This window comes from Cheilinus undulatus, linkage group 8, assembly GCF_018320785.1.
Source record: "Cheilinus undulatus linkage group 8, ASM1832078v1, whole genome shotgun sequence".
NCBI classification, from domain to species: Eukaryota; Metazoa; Chordata; class Actinopteri; order Labriformes; family Labridae; genus Cheilinus; species Cheilinus undulatus.
Genome location: NC_054872.1, coordinates 31,498,295 through 31,512,354, shown reverse-complemented (window position 1 = coordinate 31,512,354; position 14,060 = coordinate 31,498,295). Strand labels below are relative to the sequence as shown.

General features: G+C 40.5%; 1 protein-coding gene across 3 annotated transcripts in view; it reads right to left on the bottom strand.

The window, feature by feature from the left end:
• Positions 1 to 8,282: 8,282 nt before the first annotated feature.
• si:dkeyp-69b9.3 (myocardin) overlaps positions 8,283 to 14,060 on the bottom strand; it is a 31,274-nt gene continuing 25,496 nt past the window's right edge. For all 3 annotated transcript variants that reach the window (XM_041792541.1, XM_041792540.1, XM_041792542.1), the window contains 8 exons: positions 13,474 to 13,639; positions 13,198 to 13,366; positions 12,949 to 13,093; positions 12,277 to 12,849; positions 12,092 to 12,190; positions 11,854 to 11,991; positions 11,550 to 11,604; positions 8,283 to 11,222 (listed from right to left, as the gene is read on the bottom strand). In XM_041792541.1, the coding sequence (XP_041648475.1) occupies positions 10,798 to 11,222; positions 11,550 to 11,604; positions 11,854 to 11,991; positions 12,092 to 12,190; positions 12,277 to 12,849; positions 12,949 to 13,093; positions 13,198 to 13,366; positions 13,474 to 13,639 (1,770 nt within the window). In that variant the 3' untranslated portion in view covers positions 8,283 to 10,797. The remainder of the gene's footprint in view (positions 11,223 to 11,549; positions 11,605 to 11,853; positions 11,992 to 12,091; positions 12,191 to 12,276; positions 12,850 to 12,948; positions 13,094 to 13,197; positions 13,367 to 13,473; positions 13,640 to 14,060) is intronic.

Genomic DNA, 14,060 nt, shown 5'->3' with positions numbered 1-14,060 from the left:
TTTATGAGTACTCTGAGTACTTCAAGAGTAACTTCAAGAGAAAGAAAATCAAATTTTAGCCAAGAAACTTAGACATAGTAGCTGTGTGAGGTAGACATTTGTTCTCCCAGCAGTACAGAATAGATAAATCTGATTCAATTATGACCTGTTTAACCTTCTAATACAAGCTCTATTAAGATATTAAACAAATCAATAACATTCTCAGTAGATAAAAACAGTCACAATCCCTGGACTTATGAGTATATACTCCACCATCTGTTCAGGAGGTCATCTTGAGTTACCTCTGTCTGCTCAAACATGCTGTTTTTCAGAGCTTTGTTTCGCTCTTTAGGAGCTTCACTTTCTTGCATGCTGCATTGCAGAGTATCTCCAATATCCTGCATGATTGTAAAGCAGCATTATTTTACATATGAAATGCAGAAAAATATATGCAGAGATTTTTCTTATGGTGAGGAAAACCACAGTTATAAAACAGCTACAGTTCTGTGCATGAAGGATACGAATAACTGGGTATATTTAACGTGCCCTTACCGTAAAAATCTGTGTTAAAGACACACTTCTGATGCCATAATACTGACTTCGTGCCTGGTTATCCATCCAGACAAATGATGGTGCGCTTTTGATGCCAGAGTGTTCGCTCTGTCTTAGATCATCCACCAAAACAGACAAAGGAAGAGTTTTAATGCCAAAGTATCGGCAGCATCCCTGATCATCCAGGATCTTCTCACTCTCATCCTCTTTAATCTGATCCTGCAGCTTTGCTTGCTTTATGTTCAGCATCATCAAATTAATCTGAAAAACAAAATTTTTAGAAAGGATTCAAGATCTACCTGAAAACTTCCTGATGTCTTCAGAAAAGTCGGAGATTGAAACACTGTTGTACAGGGACATATGCACTGTTAAGCTTTTTTTTAACTTGGCAATCAACAACTTCAACATTCAAGTCAATCATCCTGCTTTTTGAAGTCTCATGGTTATTCTAAGTCCACTTCCTTTGGGAGGTTTGAGTTTCCCCTTCTCTTTGAGCTCACTCACTTGTGTCTTTTCAAAGCTCTTGTCTTCAAGAGTCTGGATTTCTTCTTTCAGAGCTCTGCTCTCATCAGAGGTGGAGTGCAGAGTTTGGTTCAGACTCTGTAAAATTTAAAACATAACATTGTTTAACATATGAAGCACAGAAAACACAACCAGTGCATTTATTCATTCACAGTTATGCAACGACAGCTACTCTCAGTGGTTTTCCATCCAAAATATGAGCTGTGCCCAGTATGACGGTATAAAATGCTGAGACATCTGGCCTGTGCCTCCTGTCCTGTCATGTAATTCTCTAATCTCTTCCCCTCTCTCCCTTGTTTCTGACTCTATTTTTATTTTGTGGCTAATCAAGACATTAAAGCCCAAATGTACTCTTAAAAATATGCATATTCAGTGTCTAAAGCACTATAGAGAGCTGGGCGTTGTTCTTAACACAGCCAATCCTCACATACCATTAAATGATTCTCCTGAATGCAAAGATGACTCTGCTGATGGTAATCCCTCCATGAGTGCTGCTGACACAGCTTTCGCTCCAACTCTTTTTTAGTGAGCAGGTACAAAGTGTCCACATAGGCTGTGGTTCCGGCCCGCCTCTTTTTAATTTCCTTTTGAAGGAGTTCGTCCCTTATTTTTAACTCCTCTTGGAGCTTGCTGACCTCCGTCACTTTGGAGTCTTGCAACGCGTCGATCTCTTCACTCAGGGCATGATTTTGCGCTTTTAAAGATCTATTTTCATTAATAGATGCTTGCAGAACATCTCTCAGGCTCTGTACGACCTCGCTGTCAGTGAGCTGAGGTTGCACTGTAGGTGGTGTATGGACGCTGGGAACAACAGCACCAAAATGAATGGGCATACAAGCCTGAAAGAGGAATATGTACATGAAGAATGAGGTTAGTTTATGAGTATTGTACTTACTAATACTGAGGAATAATAACTGCTGAAAAAAAGTGAAAAGCAAAAGCAAACAATAGTCTGGACTTGATCACAGCTGACCAAAAGTTTGTGTCCAGTGAGAAAGTCTTACCGTGTTTCCTTCAGGAAATCCTGAGTCCATGATGGCATAGAGATAAGGAAAGGTGCACCGAAAAAATGCACAAAAAATCTTCACAGAAAATACACAAAAATCTGCACTGACAAAAAAAAAAATCAAAAAAATGAAAAAATCGTTTCCAAAACACAAAAGATAACAAACTCATGGAAGATTCTCAGTTCTAAGGATGAACATTCAAAAAACACCATGACAACACTTTTCAAATTTATGTTAACTTTTGAAAATGTCAATGCAGGAAACATCTCCTTTAACATATATATGACCCCTAGGTCATGCTATATTCATCAAACATCACTTTACATTACTTGAGCTAAATCAGAGACTATTTCAAGTCATTTTAACAGTAAATACCAAGTCTACGCAATTTTGACACTTTACCTGAGATACACAGTATACTTATAAAATGGGCCTAAGTTGTTTTCAGTTGATTAAGTCCTAAACTTGCATAACATATAACAGTCTGTTCAAGGCCTGACCACTAGGCCCCCTAAAAACCCAGAGAATGGATGCTGTTGTGATTTACTGATGACAGCAAAGCAAGTGTGTTGGATCAGTAGCATTGACGCTAACGTCCTGGCTAACAGTTTGTTAATGTTAGAAATAAAGTGTCAAGATGTCAGTGGGTTCTGATGTTGAAATTATTTAATTATGCCACTTTTAAATCCCTTTTATTTAATGTTTACTTATTTATCCGTGTTTCAACTTTTAACCGATTTTTTTTTTATATTTTATCCAATTTCTGCAACTTTTTAACACCTTTTTACAACTTTACCCAGCCATTTGTGATACATTTTGGCCACTTAACCCGTTTTTTTATACTTTCAACCCTTTTTTCTTCTGTATTCCATTATTTCAATCCTTTAACACCCTTTCACTTCTTTATCCAGCCTCCACTTCCAACATTTTTGCCACTCTAACACTTTTTTTTTTTTTGCTTTTAACCCATTTTTACTACAAATCGCCAAAATTTTTGCCACCTTCTAACACATTTTCACTACTTTATCCGCCCTTTTTTGCAAGATTTTTGCCACTTTCAAGAGATTAACCCCCCCGACCCCCTTTTTTTTACCTCTTTTTGCCTCTTTCAACCCCCTTTCACCACTTCTTGCCCAATTTTGCCACTTTTGAACAACTTTTCACTATTTCATCTGGCCTTTTTTTTTGGGCAACATTTTTGCCACTCATAACACATTTTTCTTTTATAATTTTGTCCTTTTGTTGCCTATTGTAACTCTTTTTGCCACTTTTTAGCCCCTTTTCACCTCTGTTAAAGAAAATTTATGCAGTTTTTTTCTCATTTAGACCACTTTTAACCTTTTTTCCTCTTTTAACCCTTTTTTTCCTCTCTGCTCATATTTTGCTACTTTTGGCCCCTTTTCACTGCTTTATCTGACCAATTTCACAATTTTTACCGCTTCATACACATTTCTTTATACTTCTTTGCCCCATTTTTCCCACTTTTTAACACCTGAAAGTTGAACTGTTTTCAACCAAGAACACTTTGAGTGCAGTGACAAGAACAGCTTACACCCTGGGCATTTTTGCATTTAGGATGCTGAGTGTTGCAAATGCTGATCTGCAATGGTTTAGAATAGAAAAGGGTGCTGCAAGCTAAACTCTAAGTGGACATTGGCGCTAGCTTCACTTTTAAACCTTACAATCTGCAGCTTCTAGATTTTTAATGACCCACATGTTAGCTTAGATGTAAGCCTTAAAAGATTTTAAAGAATAGATAAGTTATTTCTAGTTTAAGGAAGTACTGGCTGGAGTAAAATGAGGCTTTCTGCTGAGAGCCAGCAGAAGGTCAAGGTCTTTTGCTCTTGTGGTGCTTCATTGAGTTTCTTATAACCACACGGCCTTCATGGTGAAAAGATTCTTTAATGCCTCTTTACTGTCTCACACTGTAAATGTGATTCATGTTCACTGGTGGCTATCTGGCACACAGGCTATGGTAGCTGCTGAGAAATTAACATCCCTCTGCCTTCTCTCACATGGTTTATAATTGCAGAGCAAACCTCTCAGTGGAGCATCACAGAAATCGAACCATAGCGACCTTCTGTCAGTGATCAAAGCCTACCTAAACCTGCCCCCCCCCCAAACACCCCACATCAACCAAGACCCGAGAGACGAAAAAGAGAGTGAGATAGAGCGAGCGAATCCACACAAACCACCTCATGTCTCAGCAAGAGCTACCTGCTTTACATATGAAACACACCTTTCTCCCTTTAATTCCCATGAAATCATGAAGGGAGTGCTTATTGCATGAGGGGGACGAGAAGGAAGTGATGTGGAACGGCTAGAGGGGCCATTACACCAAATCCTTCATTACACCCCAGTCACAGCCTTAGAGTATTACCCCTGTGAAAACATGCAGTCACCCCCAGGCGGATAAGTCAAAGAGAGAAGATTGTCTCGTCTCATTTATTTCCTTTGTACCTGCCCCCTTGACAGTTGTGTAAGGGTTAAATTTATCAACATATGCAGCTTTAGCTTGTGAAGAACCAACAGACAGGCTGATTTAGCTCTCTCTCTGAGCTTTAAGTGAGTTTAAATAACCAATTTTGTATCTTTACATCCTCTTCTTTGATTGAAACTGTGATGGATCTTCACAACACATCTCAGCTGGTGATCAATCAGTCAATTAATAAACCTACCTGCTCTCATTGAAGAAGCTCATTTAAGGCAAAAATGCTTAAAGTGCTGAAGAGGACTGTGAACTCATCAAGACTGATAAGGAAAAAAAGGAGATTGGCTTCAGGCATCTTCTCTCATTGCAGAGCAATCTTAGTTGTTTGGCACAACATCAGAGAGAAAAACATCCTGACTCATCTATAAGATACATGTGGGCCCATTAAGTTTCTCCATTCATTAGGTGATGCAGTTTACAGTAGGAGCACTGTGCAGAAACACTGACAGATGCGGAAAGTCTTGGATTAAAAAATAGAGAAGACATCAGAATCCCAATAAGTAAGAAAATCCAATACTACATTTAATTAAATCCTTACTGACATTGTAGCCTTTTTATCTAAATACCATGTCTTTAGCTTAGTCCAAATAATACTGCACACTTATATTTTCATTTTTGTGGTTTTTACCTAGTTATATCCCAATTCAGGTGTAGCATCCTTCAAAAGATGCAAGAGAAGAGCCCTGATAGCCTGCATGGACCACTCAGGCTGAACTAAAATGAGATGGTCAGGTCCACAGGGGATTCTCATGTTAGCTAGCTGTTTCTTTTTGTTTTTAACACATCCCTATCACCTAACTGCAACAGCAGCAAGTGGAACTAGTTAACACAACACTGACATTATATTTATTTGTTTATTATTTTAAAGATGATGTTTCAAGGCCCCTTTAGTTTAACATCAGTTCAGGCCACTTTGTCAAGAAACACAGGATTTGCAGTTATAGATATTTTTCTTTATTAGCATTTATAAATTTGTACTTATTGCCGTTATCTATATTTGAGAGTGTGGCTGTTCTGGGAAGCACACGGAAATCATCAAGCAGGAACCGCACATGGTCTTGCCTTTAACTATGCCTGCAAGGAAAGCTCAAGGCAGGGAGAGAAGAACACTGAATATGTCAGTAGAATAAAGGAGGAGCTGGAGTGGAGGAGGAGTGGCTTACAGAAGGAGCAACAAAGTGTAGCCAGACTCCAGATTTTGGAGTCTTTGGCCTGACACCAGAGTTATGTGAGTTCCACCTGGCCTAAAGATATTTAAGATATTAGAATGAGCTGAGTTTGAGTTATGAGATGCCTTTAAAGAGCTGATGAATTATGGTTGGATATCTAGGTATTTATATCTCACTAGGGACATTTACTGTAGTTCTGTGGCTTTATTAACATAAAGAGATGCTTTCTTATTTGTTTTTTCACTAATTATTAATTCTTTAATTAAAGGGGGAGGGGCCTCATATTGGTCTTTGCCCTGGGCCTCCAAATGACTAAAACCAGCCCTGCCTCACACCTGTAGCTCTACCAGACATGTAGTTCTGTCCCGCCTCAGTTTGAAGTGTTAGTTTTATATTTCTCCACGTGATCTGTATGTGTTACGATCGTTGATGATGATGCACATCGGCATAATTAGCATAGAATATGAGTGTGAGAGAGCATCGGCAGGAAGTGAGTGGAGAAATTTGAACACAAGACAGCACAGCTCAATGAATGAGCTTACTGAAGAGACGGCGGACTTTCTCTGCTCTCTTCTCTTACACACACTCCTCTGTCGAGCACGACTGACGGTAATAAGATACGGATTATAAAAAATAAAGGTTACAGTTTGGTAGTTTAAGCCTGTCATCTTTGTGTGGGTAACAGATTTACTGAAGTGACTTACAAGGAATCTTTACTGATGACAGTGTTTACCTTCATAAAGAATTTTAGGAGTTTTTTTTTTCTCAAGTAAGCCTTAAAAGAGCCGCAACTTGTCACTAAAGAGCCACATGCGGCTCAAGAGCTGCGGGCTGAGTATCACTGCTCTAAAGAATGCAACCCCTGAAATGAGACGCTGCTGATGGCTATACAGAGGCTTTCATCGTAAACAACCAAAGTTGCTGAAACTGACATGGAATGTTCTGAACTGACTTATGAAACAAGTAATGGAACATTTTGAAAACTCGCCAAACCTCCACGTACTGTGTTGAAATAGAAACCAAATGAAATGAAAATTAGGCTATGAACAGATAAATTATAGTTTATTCTGACGTCAAATTTTTCAAATATTTTAAACTTGACAATCACTTAAAACTTAAAAATACAACCATCTAGGTACTAAAGATGTTCCCAGGCCTGTATTTCCTTATTCAGCATAATGTATATTTAAATTGTGTTTAACAAAGTGGAGAAAATGCTCAGAAAACAGTCAAATTCATCGCAGGGTCATTGTGTTGGCGGGTATATGATGTAAAGCTTTCTGCAGAATCAATCACTACAGACCTCCAAACTTCATGTGGCCTTCAGATTAGCTCAAGAACAGTGCGTGAAGAGCTTCATGGAATGGGTTTCCATGGTCGACATAAGCCATACATCACCAAGTGCAATGCAAAGCGTCAGATGCAGTGGTGTAAAGCATGCCGCCACTGGACTCTAGAGCAGTGGAGACACATTCTCTGGAGTGACAAATCACACTTCTCCAACTGGCAATCACGAGTCTGGGTTTGGCGGTTGTCAGGAGAACGGTACTTGTCTGACTGCATCGTGCCAAGTGTAAAGTTTGGTGGAGGGGAATTATGGTGTGGGCTTGTTTTTCAGAAGCTGGGCTTGGCCCCTTAGTTCCAGTGAAAGGAACTCTGAATGCTTCAGCATACCAACAGATTTTGGACAATTCCATGCTCCCAACTTTGTGGGAACAGTTTGGGGATGACCCCTTCCTGTCCCAACATGACTGTGCACCAGTGCACAAAGCAAGGTCCATAAAGACATGGATGAGAGAGTCTGATGTGGATGAACTTGACTGGCATGCACAGAGTCCTGACCTCAACCCGACAGAACACCTTTGGGATGAATTAGAGCAGAGACTGAGAGCCAGGCCTTCTCGTCCAACATCAGTATGTGACCTCACAAATGCACTTCTGGAAGAATGGTCAAAAATTCCCATAAACACACTCCTAAACATTGTGGAAAGCCTTCCCAGAAGAGTTGAAGCTGTTATAGCTGCAAAGGGTGAACCGACATCATATTAAACCTTATGAATTAATGGTATGTCACTTAAGTTCATACGTGAGTCAAGGCAGGTGAACAAATATTTTTGGCAATATAGTGTATCTTTTAACTAAATAGTGTGAAGCTATTAAGGTCCCTTGTAACCAAAAATCTAAAGAGGTGCATTCTTACAAATTTGCCTACAGATACGAGTCAGTCCACCTTATGTATCCATTTTAAGAGATTCATCTGATACTATTTTTTCCTAAACTTTGTACGTCATATAAATTAATGGATGTATATTTATAATTTCTGATTAAAACTGAATAGTCTATTACCTCATTATTATCACTGACTAAATATGAGAGTTCATCCAGCTTTTAATTTACAGTCAGAATAAAGAAGCTTGTCAGCACTTTCAAAGATTGTTTAAAATTCATGATTTTCATTATTTAAGACTGAATGGATTATCAGTATTAGATCATTTAAAAGGAAATGTACTTATCACAGAAATTAGAGGTCATATGAATTAAAGCACAAAGAGAAACCACATAGAAAATCTATTAAGACTTTAATTTTCTTTCTGCTTTGAGATACATTTTAAACAGTGGTTGATATATTTTGCATGAATGAACATAATAAATAAAAGCAAACAATTCATTTTTAAGGCAATAATAGCAGCAGCAGTGGCCAACAGAGTTGTATTTACCTAAAAGACCCGAGTGTTTGCAGGTTGACATCTGCCCTATCCAGCTTTGAATCCAGATTAGATCTGTCAAACTCCATTTAAACAGAAGCATTAAACCTGGGGTTTTGTCAAACCTATCATCTATCTCAGGGGTTTTCCAGGAAACTCTGCACTAGTGTTTGGAAATTAAATTAATGTGGAAAACACTGGTGTTGGCCCTAAAGCAATGGAAGTCACAGGAGGTAGCATCTTACTCTCCTGACAATCAATTTTCTTTTTTTTTTCTTTTTTTTGATACATGCAGCAGACCATGTTTATTGATTTCTATGATTATCATAGCCATCCATCCACATGTAACTGCATCTTTCATAGTCTCTGTGATAAAAGCTGTACAAGAACTGCGTTAACATAAAGCTCTGTGTTGCTTTTGCACAAAAATCCAATAACTGACCCAGGCGATGCAGGGAAATTATCAGAAGAAAAACTGGCTGGCAACAACACCAAAGATTTTGCAGACAAAAAAAAAAAAATCACATGAAGGTAAAATGACCTCAGCTCTGTTGTTTTTGTGCCCTCTTTATAAATGATATTGCACTCAGCACAAAACCTTTATTCTGGAGACTGAGGAGGAAACAAACCTTTCTTTTTTTTTCAAAATAAAGTGGTCTCACAGAAGGACTTCCAGTTGGTTATGAAATGAAATAAATCTTTCAAATATGAAGGAACCGATCAGACCTCTCAAAAATGATTGATGAGACCTGCAGCCAGTTAAGGTTAGAAAATAAGTTCATGTAGACGAGATCATGTATCTGAATTACATTAATCTATTCATGAGGTTAATGGCAGCTAACCTCTGTCAGATTTTTTCATTAGTGTCATTCTGTAAAGTGGGATTTACTACAGACATAACTCACTGAAAGTATATTATGCAAACAAATAATATACCCATTTCTGCATAAGCAGTAAATCACACAGAGCATAAAGGCAATATCACTGTCATCATTAAGAAAATGTGCAGTGCTCACTGAATCAGCTTCAGCTGACAAGCTCACCTCTGCTCATTTGACATGTTGATAGATCACTTGTGCTAAATCTACAGTGCATTTCTCTTTACATAAATAGTCATTTTGAGACAGCAAAGACGGAACAATTAAAATAATACATTTGTGGAATAAATTTAAACTAAGTAAACAGGTGTGGTTGGGGGATTTGGGCTATAAATTGTGCTAAATCTGGCTTTGCTAGAAGCAGAGTAAGCAGCGATCAGCGGGCCAGACACTGTCGGGGGTTAATCATGGAGCAAAATGACCACCTGTTTTTGCAAAGCGATGAGGAAACTCACTTGTCTGATTGGGGCATTTGTATGGGGACTATTTTTGGGGTGGTTGCCTGATTGCTCTCTTGGAGAACAGAGACTTGAACAAGGTAATGTGGTTGTTCTAATGATTACGCTGGATAACTACACTGGAGTTACTGCCTGCTGGCAATGACACTACAATGAAATGTCTGGTCTGAGATGCAAACACAGAAATCCGCGGCTTCTCTTCTGTCTTTAACACAAATCCTCTTGTGATCAATCACACCGCACACATACAGGCACACCTAATTGCAAGCAAACAAATAACTACAAGTGCCTTTGGTGTTAATGCTCATTAATATACATGGATGCTTTTGGCTGTTGACTCATGCAAACAAAAGAAGCCTCATGTGCGCAATCACACATAGTTGGACATTTGAAACACACATACTTAACACATGTAAACATAAGCTCACGCTAACGCTTGCACACACTCATGACAACACACACAGCTTTTTTGTAGCTTCTGCCAGCTCTCTCTCTCTGCATGCCGACTGTGTGTCTGGCACTGAGGTTAAGGTCTGGAGCCACACAAGCTGTGTGCTGTGTCTGGCTTTTACACACTCCAAATGGGCTTCATGAATGGCTAGGACTCAATAACTGAGTCAACACCAGGGGCCACACTCGACCCAATCCGACAACGGTTTTTGGAGATAAGTCAGAAACAACATTCTCCCGGCACAGCCAGGAAGCATGTTTAAATTAATGTGCCACCAGGTTTTCTTTTGTTTTGCACTGCAAACATTGTGTGCTAGAGTGTGTCAACCCACAGATGTGCTGCTTGTTTGCCATTTTTGGCTGAGCCTGAGTTCTTTTAAACAACACTCCCTCTGCAGTGTCAGTGTGTACGTGTGCTCTCCTCATCAAAGCCAGCGCTGAATCCAGCTCTCGACATTGCGTGGAGCCGGTGACAGCTTTTCAATGATTCTTGTGCCCTCTTTTGGATGCAAACGCTTTGCCCCATTCACAAACAAAATATACACTCATCTACATTACAGAAAAACACAAACAAACACAAAGGCCCTCACCACTGCTCTATCATTAGATCCAACACTCGACTGACATTCAGATCTGAATCAAGACTGAAGTCTGACTCAACAAACGGAGCAGTCGGTGGAGTAAGAGGGCGGAGGCCAGATGTCATCGTTTCAAGCCAGTCAGCAGCGTCAAACAAAGTCGGAGCTCTTCTTTTTCGTGACTTCCCAGAAGTTGATAGAGGGGAGGTGCAGATGAGAGGAGGGGGAGGAGCTGGGATCACCTGGTTTGGGTTTATAACAGCCGGAGATGGAGGGAGCTCCAGCAACAGAGAGGAGCAGAGAGGGGATGGCAGAAAGCTGTCTTCCTTGGTGGGCTGCTGAGAGGTCTGGGACTGATGAGCATTAGGAGGAGGAGATGAGGAACCTGGGACTGACTGTGCAGGGGATTTATGATTAGAGTCACTGACAGGATCTGAAAGAGAGGTAGTAAAATGATTGGACACCAAATCATTAAACTTAAGTTATGTTCTTTCATGATTATTGAATATTAGCATCGTCACAATGCCAGAATTTTGAAGTTTGATCTGATACTGGTAAAAATCTAACAACATCCGTTGCCATGACCAAAAAACGGGTCCTAGGCACCCAATATCGGGTATATTTTCTTGTTTTTTCAAATATAAGAGATGTACTTTTTTAAAATTTCATAATGTTGATCATTAAAATACATTTTTTATCATTTATTAAGACTTGTTTAGAAGAAGTATTAAAAATTTGGACAAGCTTATTGAATACTAACCAACACAAGTCATGGGCTCATCCAGAATGTCGTCTATGGACTGTCGAGGGTCCATCTTTAGAAACATAAAAGGAGAAACACAGAAAAATATTGTTGAAAATAAACTCTTGGGTTGTTTTCATGTCATACATCCAGTGTCCAAAGACTAAGGCCTGGCCTCAATAGTTTACAGACTAAGTCGGAAATTACACAGACTCTGAGCGAAATGTGGTAAATGTCCTGGGAGTTCTTCATCAGAAATGGGCTAAAAGTGCTCAGAGAATTGGACTTTGGTGATCTCCTTTGTAATTCGGCACACTCTAACCTGCGCTTTCTGGATGGCCTCCTGCAGTTCTTCTTCCAAGCTGCGAACACCGGGCAAAGTCTCAACGGGACTGGCTGTAATCTGCACCGGCAGCTCAAAATCCTGGCCAATCACATCACATGGTTGGCAGCAAAACACCTGATTAGAAAGCAGAGGTAAATTAGTTGACATCTGTTGTGTTCACATCCTGGATCCTGGATTAAGGATTAACTGTGTTATGTGTAAATTGTGTGTTTACCTGTGTAAACAACACCTCTGTCTGTGCATCTGGTTCTTGCTTCACTCTGGGGCATCCAGGATCCTGTTGCAGGAAAGGATGAAGAGATCCTCCACAAGACTGTAGGAATAATATAGGAGAATTTTTAAAACTCTATTCTCTGATAAACACATATAATCCTAAAGCCCCAGCCTGTCTCTGCTCACCTCAGTGCTGGTGTTAGTGGAGCGGTCCCTTGGCCTGCTCCTTAACCTCTCCCTCATCTCTAGCTCCACACTCAGCTCCTGCTGCTGCTGCCGCTCTGTCTCAGTTGTCCATGAAGTCCCACACTGCAGGGGCGAAGATGATGACATGGGTAGACTGGGACTTGGAGTTCCGGAGGCTGTGCTGGCAGGAGCCAGGAAGACAGCGTTGGTGAGATTACAATTTTCACCTGCCGAGAAACCATTTGGAACTTTGCTCAGAGCTCCCTTAGAAACTTCATTTTGAGTGTCACTGAGAATCCCATTAGGAATTCCCCTGTCCGCCATGTATATCTGTTGGTTTGGACTCCTGTTGGGTGAGTCTAGTCCAGAGCTGGAGCTTGAGCCAGGGCTCTGGTTGGGTGGCAGTGGGAGGCAGGGTGTTAGGGGCTCCAAGCTGGTACCCAGCTGGCAAAGAGGAGCAGGAGTAGGGCAGGGTTGGGTGTGCTGGAAGGGACGGAGACGCTGCAGCAGAGTAGGCTTGGTGCCGGAAACAGGGAGGCCACGCTTTCGCAGGTGCTGCCGCAACTCCGATACCTGGGAGAAGGTAAAAGTGAAGCTTAACTTCTGACATTAATCTAATTTCAAGTGTTTTTCTGAGAAGTTATGCCCACACTGTTTCTATTCTTTTCTTACAGTTAGATCAACAAGATTAGCAGGCAGAGGCTCAGGTTTGGATGCAGCGTTTGTGTCCGTAGGGGTTTTGTTTGTTGTGGTGGGGACAGATTGGGAATTCAAAGGCATGGCTCCTGAGGCCTTCACAAGCTCGCTGTGGCCACCACTGGAGAAATGACAGAATCATTAAGACACCAGCAATACCTGCTGCCTTACACATCTTTGATTAAGCACAGAATGGACTGTATTAAAACAGATCTGCGTTCATACCTGGGCACCACCATGAGTTGCTGTTGTGGCTGTGGCTGTTGTTGTTGCTGCTGATGTTGTTGCTGTTGTTGGTTCTGCAAGATTTGCAGCTGGAGAATGACCTGCTGCTGCTTCAGGAGATTGGAATACGCTGGGTCTATGGTCGGGGCAGGGCTCTTCTGTTTGGTCCCTAAAAAAAACTCCTAAGTCAGATACTTCATCACAGGAGCAGGCATTGATTGAACAAATCAAAGGTGTTTTTAAACAGTGTGGAAAAGCCAAGGACTGTACTGGTACCTCCCGTCCCAGAGCCTCCTCTTTGATCTGGAGGAATGTACTGGTGATACGTAAGCGTCCTCATTTTGGGTTTGGTGTCCCGCGGTTTCCGTGGGCGAGGGAGGTGGTTGAAGTGGAGGGAGGGGGGCAGGGAGGAGGAGCAGGGAGGGCTGGGAGGTCGAGCTGTCTGTAAAGACACAGATCTATCAGGAAATCTATGCACAAAACACTGAGTATGTTTACATGGTCTTGAGTTTCCTGGTTAAGAGTCATATCCTGGTTTTGATCATATGTGGGATACTGTGTTTACATGCGCACAGATAAACCTGGTTTTTCATATACCTGTACACTAGTGTCTTGGTTTCTGATTATGGCATCTTATCTGAGAAAAATGAGACCACTGTGAACTATTTTCAGCTTTACCCTATTAAGTGTCAACATCACATTTCAGATGGTATTCACCTCGTTCCAACAATGTTAAAATTCTAATAATAATGAGGAAATTATAATTAATATTAATCACTAAGAAAGTTTAGTTGAGACTTTAAGAGAGCTAAGCAATTCTTTAAGTGAATTTATTCACCAAAAAACTGTCCTGGAAACAACTT